General features: G+C 41.1%; 1 protein-coding gene across 1 annotated transcript in view; it reads left to right on the top strand.

Annotated features, from left to right (window-relative positions):
* Positions 1 to 16,425, top strand: part of LOC142098664 (interleukin-9 receptor-like) — a 40,670-nt gene extending 24,245 nt beyond the window's left edge. Inside the window, exons 5-8 of the mRNA XM_075181489.1 lie at positions 3,196 to 3,373; positions 7,906 to 8,017; positions 10,899 to 10,983; positions 14,014 to 16,425. Of these exons, the coding sequence (XP_075037590.1) occupies positions 3,196 to 3,373; positions 7,906 to 8,017; positions 10,899 to 10,983; positions 14,014 to 14,397 (759 nt within the window). The 3' untranslated portion in view covers positions 14,398 to 16,425. The remainder of the gene's footprint in view (positions 1 to 3,195; positions 3,374 to 7,905; positions 8,018 to 10,898; positions 10,984 to 14,013) is intronic.
* The last annotated feature ends 320 nt before the right edge of the window (positions 16,426 to 16,745 follow it).

Raw genomic sequence — 16,745 nt, forward strand, 5'->3', positions numbered from 1 at the left:
ATATGTCCAAAGCCTATGTGGATTATAAATTTGCAAAATTATGCACAGAAAAAAATCTACATATAATTAATGCTACCAGTTAAAAACAAAGGTATTAATGATCAGATCAAACAGTTAAAAAACAACAAGTTTTTTTTTTTCTGTCTCATGAAATATCTTTATTAGTAGACTGTTATTGTCTACTGAACATAAAAGTAAATTTTTATGGTTTCTTCTAAATGCAAACACATGTTATAGCATGCATACGAGATGTGGCTGCGTGCTCTTGAGTTTGGCATGCCCCTACTGTACATTGACAACGACAAAATGTTTTCTGTCCCGTTCTGTCCCTTAAAATTGTAGGCTGAAGTAAGCGCTCTTCGCGTTTGAAGATGTAGCAGACAGGTTTACTGGCGTACAATACAGAAGTGGAAGTTGCTCAATCAATTTATAGGATCAAAGCAGGTTTCCTGGCGTAGACTGATTTTGAGTATGATACGCTTAAAATGTGCAAAATACGAGCCTTAATGAATCAGGCCCATGAAGTTTCATATGTTAGTTAAAATGCTATTAGATGTGTAGAAATCTTCAGAGCACTGAAGTGAGGAATAAAGAGAGAACATGAGACGGTACAGATCAAGTAGGTGGTGTTCATTAATTTGAGAGTGCAAAACAGGAGCATAACTACCGCCAAAGCAGCGCATGCAGCTGCTATGGGTCTAGGTAGTGGTGGGGAGCCCAGCGATAAGGGGTCCATCTGCTTTAGAAACCCCTGATCTGCTCTTCTGACCAGGGATGGAGAACAGTGATATTAACAGTAATATTTATCCCAGTGGACTGAAATCCCAAATGGGACTCCACTGCACTTGTGCTGCTACCCTAACTTCACCCTGCTTACCACCTGTGCATGGCCAGAATAGCAGAGCAAATAGTACATATACCTAGCCCGTGGTTGAAGGGTTTCTGGGATCCGTCTGGGGACCCTTGGAAGTAGCTGTGGCAAGGATGAAGTGGAAACAAGGAGGCCGGATGAAGGTCTTGCTCATAGAGGGAGGATGTGCTCTATTTGTGTATACCAGATGTCAGGAGCAGGAATGCTGAGCTGAACTGGACTGGACTCCATAGTGGAATAAGCAACTGGAACCTGGACGCAGGAACAGAGGGACTGAACCCATGGCCAGAAACTCAGTACCCCAAGGATCCAGAAACTCAGAAGATTATAGTACCAAACTGGGACTAGGAAGGCTCAGAACACAGGCAGTGGATTATCAGGGGTGACTACCTCCTGAACTGGATAAGCCTGGACCTGTGTCAAGCCTACAGCCAGAGGAATAGGTTGAAGAGAGCTGAATCCACACAAGGGTGAAAGCTGGAATCTACAGGAGCAGATAGAATGAAGCTGAATCCACACGAATGGTTAATGGCCAAAGTCTGTACAGCAGCAGGCAGAATGAAGCTGAATCCGCATGATGGGTTAATAGTCTAATTCTGTACAGCAGCAGGCAGAATGAAGCTGAATCCACACAAAGGATTAATGGCTGAAGACTGTACACCAGCAGGCAGAATGAAGCAGCAAACAAATAGCAACTGTGGTAAGCCAGAACTAGGAAGTGTTGCGCTGGCAATTAACTGACTGTAGGAGGTGACTTTTATAGTCTGCAGAGGGACCTAATTGGTGGATGAAGTCAGGTGCTCAGAATAGGCAAGATGTAGCAAAATGTCTCACCCAAGATGGAAGCCTCCAATTCAGTAGACAGAAGTCACACTTTGTCCCAGGATTTAGAATGCTGCATTCTGACAGGAGGGAGACGCGCAGTGATATGATACTGCCGAGTAACGTAACCAACACTAAGACATTCATGACAGTGGCCACCCTCACCCCCCATATTTTCTTACATGAATACTCGTTCATAGTACAACTAGGGGGTTTGTATACAGCGGTATGCCATACAGCCATTTCTCCTACTAATTTAATTGTAAAATTATCAAATTTTATTCACTTAATTTATCCATACCGCCACTTGTAAATTTCCACTTCGACCACTACATGTAACATACTACATCATAGCTCCCAATGACATGCATATAAATCCTCAATAATAATCAACATGTCATGGTCATATATTACTAGCCTTTTATACCTAGTAATGTATTTTAGTATATTACATATCCAGCATGACCTGGTAATAACCAGCATATTATACTTGCTAGTGTCCACTCTATCTAATGTTTATCATATAATGCCAAGCAAAGCCTAGACTACACGTTGTTACTCTATTTGCAGTGTTCTGTTACGTAGCAATGGCCATTACATTCTGGGAGTAATTACTGTTTTTCTTTTTACTCAGTTACGTTAAATGATTTGATAATAACATCAGAGACATAGGCCATCGATCACATGCTGTCAGATAGCAATATATATTAAGACATACACTTTGTTTTTAAAAGTAATGGACAGGGCCTCAGGCTCTTTTGGTGGTGGTCATTGGAAGCCACAGCAGTTTGGCAGCTGGATGGTGTCTCTCAGTCACTCACAGGAATAACATCAAACTATAGATTCTTAATGCAGCCATTCTGGGTGGAATTCTCATTGGGTTAACATTTTAACACTCATTTCAAGAGTACTCAACGATGAGAATATTGAAGGAGTACTGAAGCTGGGTACACACTACACTGTTTTCGTCCAATAATCGGCTAAATCAGCCGACATACGACCGCTCGTTCAAAAGTCGGGTCAGTGTGTGCAGTGACACGATGGTCGAAAGTCTGCCCAAATGGACGATTATCGCCTCATTTGGTTGGTCGTGCCGTTTAATATTTTCGTTCCAATCTCGTTTCCGCTGTGTAGTGTGTATAAACTTCCGACCAATCCACAACAGTGAGTACGAAATTACAGTCACTGCTCACGACAACATGGCTGTAAAAAGTCGCTAAAGGGACGTCCGCTCTTCCCTTTATCGTCCTAAACAAGGCTGGTGTGTATGCAGTCCATGGACCGAGCGATCGGACCATTGGTCGCATGTAAAATCGCTCGGCATAAAAAGTTGGTCGCAATTTCTGTAGTGTGTACCCAGCTTGACAGATCATGAACTATCCAATGTACATTGATAAAATCTCTGTTGCTGTCTTTCTGATGTGTATGATGTTATCTTGTAGTGTATACTGCTCTGGGTCACCATAAAGTACTAACATGATTTGCTTATTATTGCATTACAGAGAGCAACAAAGAAGGACATATCTAATTCTGATATGTTTGCGATGATTATGTCTTCGGAGTTTGAAAAGGGATCAATCTATAATGTACGAATTCGCTGTAAGACAGAAGAGACTGGAAAACTATTTTATAAAAGCCAATGGAGCGACTGGAGTTCAGAAATAAAGATTCATATTTTGGGTAAAACAAATGTTATAAAACCTGTTTTAAAATGAAGAAGAACAATTTGCAATCCTTACAATTATTTGTACCATAATTAATGCATTTCTCTTTGTATATAATATATTTTAGCTGCAGTCTTTATATGCGATGATATTTTTTTCCTTTTGAATCAGCAGCATGCAAGCAGCATTCTTCATTATAACACAGTATAACTGAAATCAGGTTAATCACAGCTACTTAGGAATAGTGGGCCTGATTCATTAAGGATCTTAACTTAAGAAACTTCTTATTTCAGTCTCCTGGACAAAACCATGTTACAATGCAAGGGGTGAAAACTAGTATTTTGTTTTACACATAAGTTAAATACTGCCTGTTTTATCATGTAGCACACAAATACTTGATAGCTTATTTGTACACTGAAATTGAAAGTTGATATTGTGTGCTACAGGAAAAAACAGACAGTATTTAACTTATGTGCAAAACAGAATACTAATTTGCACCCCTTGCATTGTAACATGGTTTTGCCAGGAGACTGAAATAAGAAGTTTCTTAAGTTAAGATCCTTAATGAATCAGGCTCAGTGACTGCAAGTAACACTTTGGTAGGTGGTTTCCCCCACCATTACCAGATCACAAACATGCACTCCCACAGCCAAGCAATTAGAGAGCTATCAGGTGGTTTTAATGTTGTGGCTGATTGGTGTATATTTAAATTGTAATTTTACACTTATGTGTAGGGCACTTATATAGGATAGACAGAAATAGCAGCGTTCCCCTCTTTTGGAGCCCTAATAAATATTGTCCAAAAATTAGATCGGCACCCGAATACAAGTTGATTCTCATTGATGTAGCTGCTGACCACCCTATTTTTCACTTATGGAAACATGTATTATCCCTCTTTGCCTCATATGTACAAATAACCCTAGCCCACAGTCAGAAAGATAGTTGTCAGTTGGCAGTAATAATGAATAATTATTTGATCTACTGTCATTTATACCTTGCCTCTGTATTGGCATTCATGTTTCTATAATGTAACTGCCACTACTACTTAATACTAAATTGTTATGAGGGAATCTCCCTCAGCCACACTCCCAGACCTGGGAACAGACAAGGTGGTGGAGTAGGCATTCTACTCTCTCCAAGCTGCACCTTACAAGTCAAACCCTCAGAACCCTCCCTCTTATTCTCTTCCTTTGAATTCCACACTATTCATCTATTTTATCCTCTCCAACTTCGTGTTGCTGTTATTTATCGTCCTCCAGGCCCAGTTTCCCAATTCCTTTACAAGTTTGCGGCCTGGCTCACTTATTTACTATGCTTTGACCTGCCTACACTCATACTAGTCAATTTCAACATTTCTACTGATAATCCCATTGTCTCTTCTGTCCAGTGGACCTAATCTCCCACCCACTGTGATGGCTACTCCCTTGACCTTGTCTTCTTGGCTCCATCTCTAGTTTCTCCAATTTAGCCTTCCCACTCTCCGACCACAACCTCCTTTCCTGCAGCCTCACCTTACCTCATGCCTTTCCCCCTGCACCCAAATACAAATGTACACAACAAAACCTAAGTACTCTTAACAAAATACACTCCTCATTTTCACTAAAACAACTGTTTTCTCCAATGACTGCATTGTCCTGTCCTAATCTGGCTGCCCCTTTCTATAACAAAACACTTACTTCAGCACTAGACAATGCAGCTCCAGCTACTACATATAGTCTTCGACGATCCAAACCCCATCCATGGCACAACAAACAGACCCGCTACCTGCAAAAGTGTTTCCGCATTGCAGAGCACCACTGGAGGAAATCTTGTTCCTATCAAATGTGAAACTGAGTGTAGTCAGAGACCTTGCATCAGATTAGAGCACTCTCACAAATAGTCTTCTCTAGCACTCACAAATAGGCTCCTCAGATGGGTTAAATATTATCCCACTTAGTGTATTATATCTGCCATTATCATTTCCGCTAGATTTCCGCATTGACATGTGTATTGTTGCTGCTTAGTAGCTTTGTGAAGATACCTTAATGTGCTGCACTGCTATTATATCAATGTCTGTATGGCTAATCACTTGTCCTTTCCATTAGAAGTTTTGTTATTTCCACTCTGTTGCTCAGTAAGAATATCTGTACCCTCCTTCCATTAAAATATAATTATTGATATGTACTATCTGCTGATGTTTTATCTGTTTAGTTCATCATTTCCTATGTTGAGAAGTTATTTTATTCCCCTCTTTTTGTAAACATGTCATTAATTATTATAACCATTGATCAAACATGAAGACAGGAGTCACGTCAGGTCTAAGCGTGAATTCCTTCAAATAGTTGATTTTCCAGCCTTTGCAATAACTCTCCCATATGGTCATGATGTACCTCAAGTATGCTGGAGAAAATGAGGATATCATCCAGGTAGATGAAAACAGATATCACCAGTAGTACGTTACTAAAGAGGAAATTCCCATGCTTATAAGTTGAAGCATTGCAAAGACCAAATGGCACGACCCAGTATTCATCGTGGCCAGCCTTTTTGTTGAAGGTAACCTTCCATTCCTCCCAGACACTTAACATGCTATAGGCCCAGTTGCAGGTCCAGTTTGGTGAAGACTGTGGCCTGGGGGGACCTTCTGAAGAGGCCAGAGATCAGTGGGATAGGGTGCTGAATCTTGGTAGTGATTTCATTGAGCCCACCCAGTTAATGGTTAGAGAACCATCTATCTTCACCAACAAAAAAACCCTGCGACGGCCAGAGATCTGAACTCCATGATGGACCCTCACCCCAAGTTCTCCTGTATGTAGGAAGTCATGGCCCTTGTCTCAGGCTCTGACAGCAGTTATATCCTTCCCCATGGTGGCATGTAGCAGGTTAATTGGGTAGTTCCATTCTTTGCGGGTTGGTAGTGACTCTGTCTTATTTTTGTCAAAAAATCTGCTGAAATATTCTTACTAATTGGGCAGCCTATTTGTCTGGATTTAGTCTCGTCTCTTTGGGTAGTAGCACATATCATTGCTGCTGTCACTGGCTGTAGGCAAGTGGTCATGACTGAATTACTCCTGTATCTTTTAAGTGAGCCCTCCAATTAATCAACTGGGTTGTGTGAGTAGACCAGGAGTAACAAAGGATGTTTGGGTTCTTTGGGTTGTTGGTGGCACTCTATGCGATCAACTACCAGTTACTGGAATAGATACACCTCAGCAACTTATGGTTTGCCCATCCACAGCCTATGGACTGTCCCACGCCGGACTCCCGCTGTCTCCGCGGGAGCCGGCGCCTGTCCCCGCTGACTCTGGAGGTCTCCTCCACCAGGATCCCCCCCTGTTTAACAAAACTCACTTACCTGGTTCCACGCCGCTGCCACCGTCCAGCGCTGTCTGTTCCCCTCTTCCGTTCAGCGCTCAGTGTTCTGCGCATGCGCAGAGCTGTCTAGTCCTTTTCTGTGCTCTCACTGCCCTCTATTGGCTGCCTAATAGGAACTGCACTATATCTAAACCCTATGACCAGAACTCAATGCTGGTTCTTTCAGTCAGTCCCTGACTCTAGTATTGGATACAGCTCCTGTGTTTTGCCCCTTTTCCGAGGTTCCAAGCCGCTATTCCTCCGGGAACACCACCTCTGGTGGCTTCGCTACCGAAGCTCCGGTCAGCACCCCCCAAGTGGCAACTATATTCTACGTCTGCAAGCCAACTTCCGAGTATCTACGTTGCAGTATCTCCCTGCTATTTCCACTCCCAAGTGGCAACGTCGCTAAAACATTACCGGCATCATCTCGATCAAGTGGCAAGTTTATCCCTAATTGATTCTACGCTCTCTCTATTGTGGTTCACTGGGAACTTCCTTAGGGGACCGCGACCTGCAAGTGGAAGCCGCAAAAGCCCATATTCCCTTGCGGGAATCACTGGTGAACACCTTTCACTTGTTAGACTCCGCGCCCCTAGCGAGAGTAACGCCAATCCCGGCTGAACTACTAGGATCCGGTTTTAACCCTACTGGTACGTGACATGGACATTGACCTGATCTTCAGAACCAAGGTTAGCTCTATTTTGAGAGCAGAGTCTAAATCTATGAAATTTTTCACGGCTCCAGACTCCAAGAATGCCTCAATGTCTACGGAGCAAGCCCCCCAGGGCCCACCCTGATGGACAGCTTAAATTGCAAAAGAAATATGAAGGAAGAATTGCCTATTGCTGGTCAGACTCTTGGCCTGAATGCCTGATCTTTCAGATATGACTAGAAGTGTATATGTACATATGTAGAAAAAAGTGACAGAGATTTGTTTTACAATTGCAGTTGCATTCTGGGACTAGACCTCTTCATAGAAGATACATTGACCATTTTTCAATGTATCACAGTGTTGTCACTGGTGACTAGGGAATAGGCTGCTTTCTTCTGGCTATATATTAAGCCCATTAAGCCCAGTCTTCCATTGTGTGTAGACGACCGATGCTCTTTAATTTGATCAGGTGTGCGCACAAAAGGAGAGCAAAATATCCAGTAATTTTTTTTATCTCTTTACCTTTGATATTTTCTGACTGTTATTCTCTCTTCATCTTTCAGGGAAATACAGAAGCCATTTCAACATCTATCCCATCATTATTATAATAGCCATTCTGATGATGATGATACTGATCTTGCTGTATCTGGTTTATTTTTCCAGTTTATCTCCCAGGTAGGTAAGAAAGAGATGAGCAGGTTCTAGCAGTGACACAGAAGTATACTGTATGTTGCATAGTTACAAGTTGAAAAAGGACTCTGCTTCCACCTCTCATACATTGTTTTTGCTTTGATCAGGAGGAAGGTAAAAAAAATGTAATGTAATGTCATAAATTATAATAATACAGACGGAAAACTAGTTATCCAAATATCTCAATTGATTTCAGCTGAACCATCTTGATCTAATACTGCACACTATACATTATACAGAATTTAACAAATGGTGCAAGTGATAGCATAGCACAATAAATGAATTAAACTGAAGTAATGGTCTTTGTTACTATTCTAACTTCCCTGATCTGCACTAACTTATCAACTGTGCACATGACAGCACAGACCTTCTCGGTAAAGCCGAAGACATGGTGCTTGGCCATTAAGGGGAGTAATGAAAGAATCATTTCAAGATCAGCCTTTCCAATTTGTTATATTACATACTTCCCCGTTGGCACAGATACCAGTTTTGGGGGGCAGCTGAAGCACATGCATGACAGTATGTACATGGATGCAAGCCAAGAACTCAGCTCTATATTCTGTCACACATGATTAGTAGTGCATAGGTCCTTCCATCAGGGGATGCAGAAAAAGTTTGTGCAGTCAAGCAAATATTTTCACATAAGCTTTATGTTTGTAAGTTTAAAAATGGGTATTTTTTTGTTTTGCATAATAAACAATACAAAAAGACAATGACATTAGCATACAAATATATCTGTATGTCATTTACTACCAACCTATTTGACTGCAGGGTATGAAAAGGAGCACATGAGTTAATGAAATAGCTGTGGACTAGTCCTTATTTTGCATAGAGTTTAGACTTCACCACAGTTGGGTATAACGGAAGGTGGACTCTGGTTAAACAATGGTGCCAAAAGCTTCATATTATAAGAGTTAGATACTGCCTCTTGTGTTAAGTGGTGCTTTGGATAGTGATCTCCCCAAAGATGTTTAAGAGAGGAGGGTGCGATTTGATTGGTTGTGAGTCAGAGGTGATGGCATATGGTTGGTGCACTATAATTTATATTCAAATTGAAATAGAGAAACTCACTATATTTACCAAATCTTCACAACAGCAACTTTAAGGCAGGATCTGTCATTCAGAATTTGGTCAGCCAGTCAGGTACTTCATTCCAAGCTACTCTCTGTAACACTAATCAGATCCTAGGAAAGGATTCTCTTTTGTCCTTATCTGTGATTGGCCTTCCAATTCTCACATGCAGCCTCTACACTGTTCGGCATTCAGGCTGCGTATAACCTGTAATCTCTATCCCAAGTACGTTTTTGATTCTTGCCCACAAACCCTCAGATTAGCAAACCTGCAGACCTCTCACTTTGCAGAATAGTATCCAAGCTGGATTTTCCTTGCCAGTCACTTTAAAATGACTGAAGGCAGAGAAAGAAGTTTTATAATAAACCACTACACCTGTATTACTGTGATAGTTCTCTAACAGGTGGGTGGTAAGCTTTGAACTGGGTATTCCCAGTTACTGCATGTCAGAAGATCAGCCTTAGATTGTAGATGGTACTGCAACTTTTACCATACTGTAAAAAAAACAAATTTATAGGAGCTGTATTAAGTAGCAAAACTGTTTCTCGTTGGTGCCGCGCTGCAGTTATCTACTCACTTAAGAAGCGACAACACTGCACGGCTCAGACATGGCACTATGATAATGCAGTTGTGACACATGGAGTTTCAGCCTTCGGGAGCACCGTAATTGAATGCTGGCAGCATGTTTGAATTCCTCCAGGCCCAAAAAGATTATAGTCACATTAATAACCTTGGGGTTCTTTCAAGGGCCCACCGACATGTGTCCCCCCCTGACCTCCCCTATGGGCAGCCATTTATACCTAAAATTTGTTGTTTATTTTAAATTTGAATGATTAATAGAGCTGTAAATGAAAGCATTTATTTTCTTTTCTTTTTTTTCCTCTCTGTTTTTTACTTTGGGAGATGCCAGTTTCCTTGATGGTGTGATCCTTTGCTAGTACTAAATGAAACAATGTGAATCATACTTACCTACTTTCTGTATTCTGATTCCGGGAGATGGGCGTGACTGGAGGGCGGGAGGGGGCGGGGTGGGGCAGGGCAAGACAAATCGCGTCATTTCAGCACACAGTATTTACTTTGAACACTAAGTGCTGCGGTTGGAGTACCATGAACAGAATTATACAGTTCCTAGCACCAGTGGCAGAACTACAATTGGTGCAGCAGGTGGGGTGCACTGGGGCCCATGGAGATAATGGGGTCCGCTGCACAGAGAACTAGCGAGCTGTGGGCCCTGGTTCCCTCCTCCCTGCTTCCTTGCACCGGGGCCCACAGCTCACTTGTTCTGCTTCTGCCTAGCACCTCTCTGGTTCTCCTGTGTTCCCATAACTCTGCATAAGGCAAGTCTTGTACTGTACATACCCTGGAACTGTCAGTAAATGCCACTACTGTGGTCCAATATAATTATACCATTGATAATATTATATATATATTCTCCATTTTTAAGATAACACCAACATTCATTCAATGCCACCTTCGTACCCTCTCCACGAAGTTGGGAACACAAGAAAGAGTCTTTTGTGTGGACCCTCCTCTGATCTCTGGCTGGATGTAAGGTTTAAAATGACTTGTCATATTTCCCACCAGAGTCATGCAATGCAACCAAGGAGGGCCAGTTATAGAACTTGTAAAGGGAAAGTGACCAACTCGATTTGCCCTTATTTAAAAAAAAAAAAAATCTATGAAAGGAGATGGCCATAAATTTTTCCCAAAAAAATAAGCTTCTAAATAAAATGAAATACATTCACCCAACTAGTATTTTCTTCTTATTTGCTGTATATTTTATTTTATATTACAGGATACAAATGATATTCTTACAGAAGGTTCCTACAGCTGCTGACTTCTTTCAGCCTCTATATCACGAGCATAATGGAAATTTTCAGGTAATGTCGTGTTTTAGCATGTATTCTGTTTAGTTTTCTTCCGAAACACTGTCAATGACCAACTGAACTCACAATCTAACTTTGGCACCTGGGGCATAGTTAGATGAAGTGACTTGTTCAATGTCACAAGGAAATGACTTTAGAATTCAAGTTGGATTTTCTGGAACTCACTGTTATTGCTCTTCATTTAGAGCATTTAAGCTCTCAACTTTTACAAAGAAAGCGTTTTTCTAGTCCATATATTTAAAAGAACCTCTCTTTGACCTCCATAGTTTCAATAAAGCAAACTTGCTCATTTTTTTTTATTTTTTTTATAATTGTTCCTTTGCATGACTATCTTGTTTCCTCTTTAGCTTGCTTACGTTATGAAGCATGAGTTTTTCTAATGCAGTAGTAAATGGGAAGGCAAAATATGGTCAGTCTACTGGCGAGTCACCAAATCTGCTAAATATATGCATCACATGAGGCTGAAGTGTAGATTTGTCAAGTCTGGTTAGAGGTCAGCTGAGGAATAGAAGGTCGCAGGGAGCAATAAATATTCAGATAAGGGCTTGGCTACACTTGCATACTTGCCAACATTTAAAAATAATTTAGAGGAACACTCTGCTGCAAGCCATACCTCCCAACAGTCCTGATTTTAGGGGGTTGTTCTAACACTCAGAACTATTGTCCCGACTGCAAAGACTGCATTACGTGTTGTCCACCACCACTTTGCACTGGATATCAGAAAACAGAACTGGTACTGGATACTTATTTTATGGGGGAGGACGAGCACACTTTTTCATTTATTTATTTTCCCCAAAAATGGCAGTCATGATCTTCAAGTTGATGATGATGATGACTGCTCTGGCTTAACTCTGGCTGGTTAATAATACCGCATTTTAAGTTGCACAAAGTTTTGTGGTCACAACTATCCTCTTAAAATTGTGACGTTCGCCCAACATTTGCAAATAGCATGAAATTTCAGGAATCATTCTCTAGACCCAAGTGGCCTTGCTCAGTTTTCAAATGAGAGTGTTTTTGTTAATGGCTGTGCATCCTTTTGCAAAGAAAGGGATTCTTCTTTATCTCATGACATTAACATATGCAAATCTAAGGGGCTGATTTGTCTTGATTCCACTGGCATTTAGTAAGATTTGTTGCTCTTGACTCTAATTATCCCATTAACTGAAGATGAAGGTCTGAACACATTGAGGTCAAATTTATGCAGAAATCCAGATAATTCTAAAGGGTTCACAAACTTTCTAGCACCACTGTAAATATTAAGATTTCCACATTTTGTGGGGATAACTGTCTGCACTTTATGGTTACAATTCCACTGGCTACAATAAATATACGTATACTTAATACACTAGAACATAGGCAGGAAAGATTTTCAATGGCACATTTTGATCATTCTGGCCATTGGACAAGCTTATTCTGCATCAAGCAGATCATAATCAGGTGTGCATCCAGCATTATCTATCTATGTTTATGAATCAATAAAGAATTTGCATAAAGCATTTTTGGCAAGGCGCAGGCATTGACTACAATTTACACTGCGTAGCATTTTGAGAAATTAAATGCCTCTGTATTTCTACACCTAGATAGTCACACCATAAATGCACTGACACTCCCCTCAACATATTGTGACCACACCCCCTTTGGAATGCAGGACAATGTTAGAAGTTATGCTTATGACAAGTGCAGAAAACAATTGTGCTTTGTGACAAACATTTTGGTGTAGTGAGAGTATAAAATGTGTAATAAAATAAAAAAATATATAATAAAGACAGACAGGCTTACCAGACATGAACTCCTTCTGCATTATGAGATCCAGGTAGTGGATAAATTACTTCGGGGGAGGCAGTCTGCATCATGTATGAGGGATTTTTTTTCCCATATGGGTTACGTTGGATCTAGAGAAGATGAAGATTCCAGGTAAGTATTCTGTAAGCCGACTGCAAGACAGAAAATATTACGGGCACAATAATATTAGAAATAACAATGGTCATTATATATTGCAGTTACTAAAGGGGCACAGTTATATATTTCTATACTTAAAGGGGCACATTTATAGATTTTTATTAATCAGCGGGCACAGTTAAATATTTAAATTAATAAAGGAGTGGCTGCTGTTTTGCCATTACAAGTGCAAGTATGCAGTGGTGCCCTAGTGCATGCTAGCACTTGTAGTGCCACAAGAACGGCCACTTTATCCCTGGGCTGGGCATCTCCAGGTGTGGGGGCCCGGAGATTTTGGTCCCCTAGAGGACCGAGCCCGATGCTGAGTAGCACGGGCGGTTACAGAATGGGAGGGAGCTTTTTATTTTTAACTTTCATTTTTCTTTTCTTGCCCTAGTTAATGTAGTGTAAAACCTGATGTTTTACTCCAGCATTTATACAGCGATTTGCCCGAAACCACATGAAGTTTGGGCTACACCACATGCGATTTAGTGATTGTCAAACCACCACATATCGCTCACGGTTTGGCTTTTTACCCTACAAACTGCAGGATAGTAAATCCAGCGTTTTGGGGCTATAAAATGCGCTGAAGATATATCATTCTTGCCAACTTTCCTGGAATGCCCGGGAGACTCCTGAAATTCGGGTAGGTCTCCTGGGCTCCCGGGAGAGCAGGCAAATATCCCGCATATGGCACCTTGCTCCTCAAAATGACACGATTTGCGGCGAATCGCGTCATTTTGGCCCTACCCCCGAGACAAAAACGACATTTTGTAGCGGGGGGCGGAGCCAAAATGACACAAATTACCGCGCCCCGTCCCTCCCGCCATCCAACCATGCCCCCCTGCCTGGGATCTCCCGATATGAGACTCCCGTGAAACTGAAAGATTGCTATGTCAAACGTACATGTATATAAATTTAAATTCATAGATCTAACTGCAATTGTTTTTCTATCCATCACCTTCATTTAATCTGCTCAGTGCTCCCTGTTATATCCGTTACATTAGAATAGACGCAGAAGAGATGGAAGAGACAAAAGTAGCTTCATTAGAGAAAGATTAAAAATATATTTTTTTGTCGTTTTAGGACTGGACTAAATATCCAAATAAAAATGTGCAAAGCAAGAAAAATAGACTTTCCTGCAACATCCCGGATACAGATCTCTACAGTTCAACTGTCTTATGTTTTCAAAAAGAAATCATATCTCCTATCAAAGTTGAAGCACCCACACCCAGGAAAGATGTCCTTTCACTCCATGAGGCTTTTGGCTCGGAATCTTCGTATGATCCACATCTACAGCAAAAAATATCTCTGGAAGAGGTCTACCCATCGTTCTCTTTCTCTCCGGACTCTCCCATTTTAAATTATAAAGATGACAAGAACAATTCTGTATTTGAGATGGATTGTCCAGCAGACTATTTTTCAACTGATGGAACCTACATTGCAAATTCACAAGAACTAGTGAATTAATAATAATGTATCCCTCTTAGACATTATCACCTGTGACTACAAGTGAAAGCCACTGAATTTCCTAGAGAATTTCATCACATGGAAAAGTAATTTTCTGAGTGTTATATGGGCCCCACAGAACAATCACAGGTTCTCCAGTAGCCAGTAATGACCATTTGACGATGTGTCCCTCCAACATTAATTACTCATATAACCTTATTTCAAATGCTCTTTTGAACATTTTTGTAAACTGCTGCTGAATTGTCCATTCATGAGTCACCTGAGAGTCACCAAATGCAACATTTGCACGTAAAACAGAAAAATGCACCAATTATTCACAAGAAGACTGCACTGAGCTAAAATTATGGTTGGGCTAAAATAATTATTTTAAACAATTCCTTAATTCATGCTGGTATATTTGAAATGATACCCTATAAAGGATGCCCATAACAGTTTAGTTTTAATCCATAAATGTACTATATTTAGGTCGTACAGCAGGAAATAATTTTCACTTTCACTGTAGATTGAACATTTGTCAATCTTGAATCTGGCTAGTGGGCATTCACCAATAAACCAAAGTAGGCATCTGACTAGGGCAAGTGGTGCCGTGGACAGCTCAAGTCCCATTAAAAATGCACCCACTTCCTGCAAGATATCGGTAGCATAGAATGTAAAGTAATGAGCACTATTTGGGCTGCATATCACAACCACACAATAGTAAATAAAAAGATACCTGCCATATTTCATGTTGTGTGTCGCAGGGTTGAGCTTTTGACCACGGCAATGCATTTATATGGATACATGTAGATGGTGGTAGATGGTGAATCAATTGTAAAATGAACTTTATTTCTTCATAGCAAAACAAATAAAATTTATTCAAGCCCTATTGATAAATCATTTCAGCTGTACCGCCACCACACTACTATCCTGCTCCCATTTATAGAAGCAGATGGGCATCTCTCTCCCCTTCTTCTTGTTGTGGTCACATGACCATCAACGTCATCGGCATCTAATTCAATCTGGTTGCCGGTATTTAAAGAACACTCTGAGCACTTCACAGTGTCAAAGTATAGGCTCCATCCGTGCTCCAGCATTATGTAATATATTACCGTGATTCCCTGTGATTCAGACCTTGGCTAGTTAGACCAACCTTCTTCTGTGCTCCATGTGTTTTGACTCCAACCTGTTAGTACCAACCATCATGCAGATCTGTGGGCCTCGACCTATGGACTTTCTGCAGCTAAGCCCAAACCTCCTTGAAGGGATCCTTGGTGAATGACAGGAGGTTTGTTAGCCTCCACACCTCTTTCTGTTTTTGTGACAGTGTACTACGGCCATGGATTCTGCTGGTTCTCCATATCCCAGAGATCTGCTGCAGCATCTTGTGGAAAGGGTAGAGGAGCAAGAAGTAACCAGGGTCAACTAATTCAATACCCGCTTAATCTCTCCAAATGTCTGGATACACTTCAGCATACTCAAAGGTTCCAGCCATTGTGCCTGTCCATTCCCAGCTCCATATTCCTAATCCACCAAATTATCATTAGGATTCCAAGACTTTTAGCTGCTTCCTAAATCAATATGCCATTCATTTTGAGTTGCTTCCTTGTAACTTCTCCTGTGATAAGTTGAAGGTGGCATTTGTAATGTATCTATTTGCTGGAACACCTGTAGCTTGGGCCTCGTCCTTGTGGGTACGAATTGCTCCTTTCCTGAACAATTCCTTTACATTTATGGATGAATTCCCAGAAATTTTTTGATGAGCCTTGTAGCGTTTCCTCAGCTGCTACCAGTAGTCTGCGATCAGTAATTGTAGGACAATACGTGGTGGCTAAGTGGTTAGCACTTTTGCCTCACAGCACAGCACTGGGGTCATGAGTTCAATTCCCGACCATGACCATATCTGTGTGGAGTCTGTATGTTCTCCCTGTGTTTGTGAGGGTTGCCTCCGGGAGCTCCGGTTCCCTCCCACACTCCAAAAACATACTAGTAGGTTAATTGGCTGCTATTAAATTGACCCTAATCTCTCTCTATGTCTGTCTATGTGTGTGTGTGTGTTAGGATAATTTAGACTGTAAGCTCTAATGGGGCAGGGACTGATGTGAATGAGTTCTCTGTACAGCGCTGCGGAATTAGTGGTACTATATAAATAAATGACGATGATGATGATGATACCCTGTCTTCTTTGGAACAATGAAACCTCTGTAGCTACCTTTTAGCAGGGATTATCTGACAGAATCAAGGATGAACTGGCATCCTGGGAACTCCCATCTTCTTTGGATGATCTTGCTACCATGTGCAATAAGGTTGATATTTGCTTCAGAGAGAGGGCTCAAGAAAAGGTACATCATCATTAAGATGCTATTAGGTTA

Source organism: Mixophyes fleayi, chromosome 7 (assembly GCF_038048845.1).
Source record: "Mixophyes fleayi isolate aMixFle1 chromosome 7, aMixFle1.hap1, whole genome shotgun sequence".
Lineage (NCBI taxonomy): Eukaryota > Metazoa > Chordata > Amphibia > Anura > Limnodynastidae > Mixophyes > Mixophyes fleayi.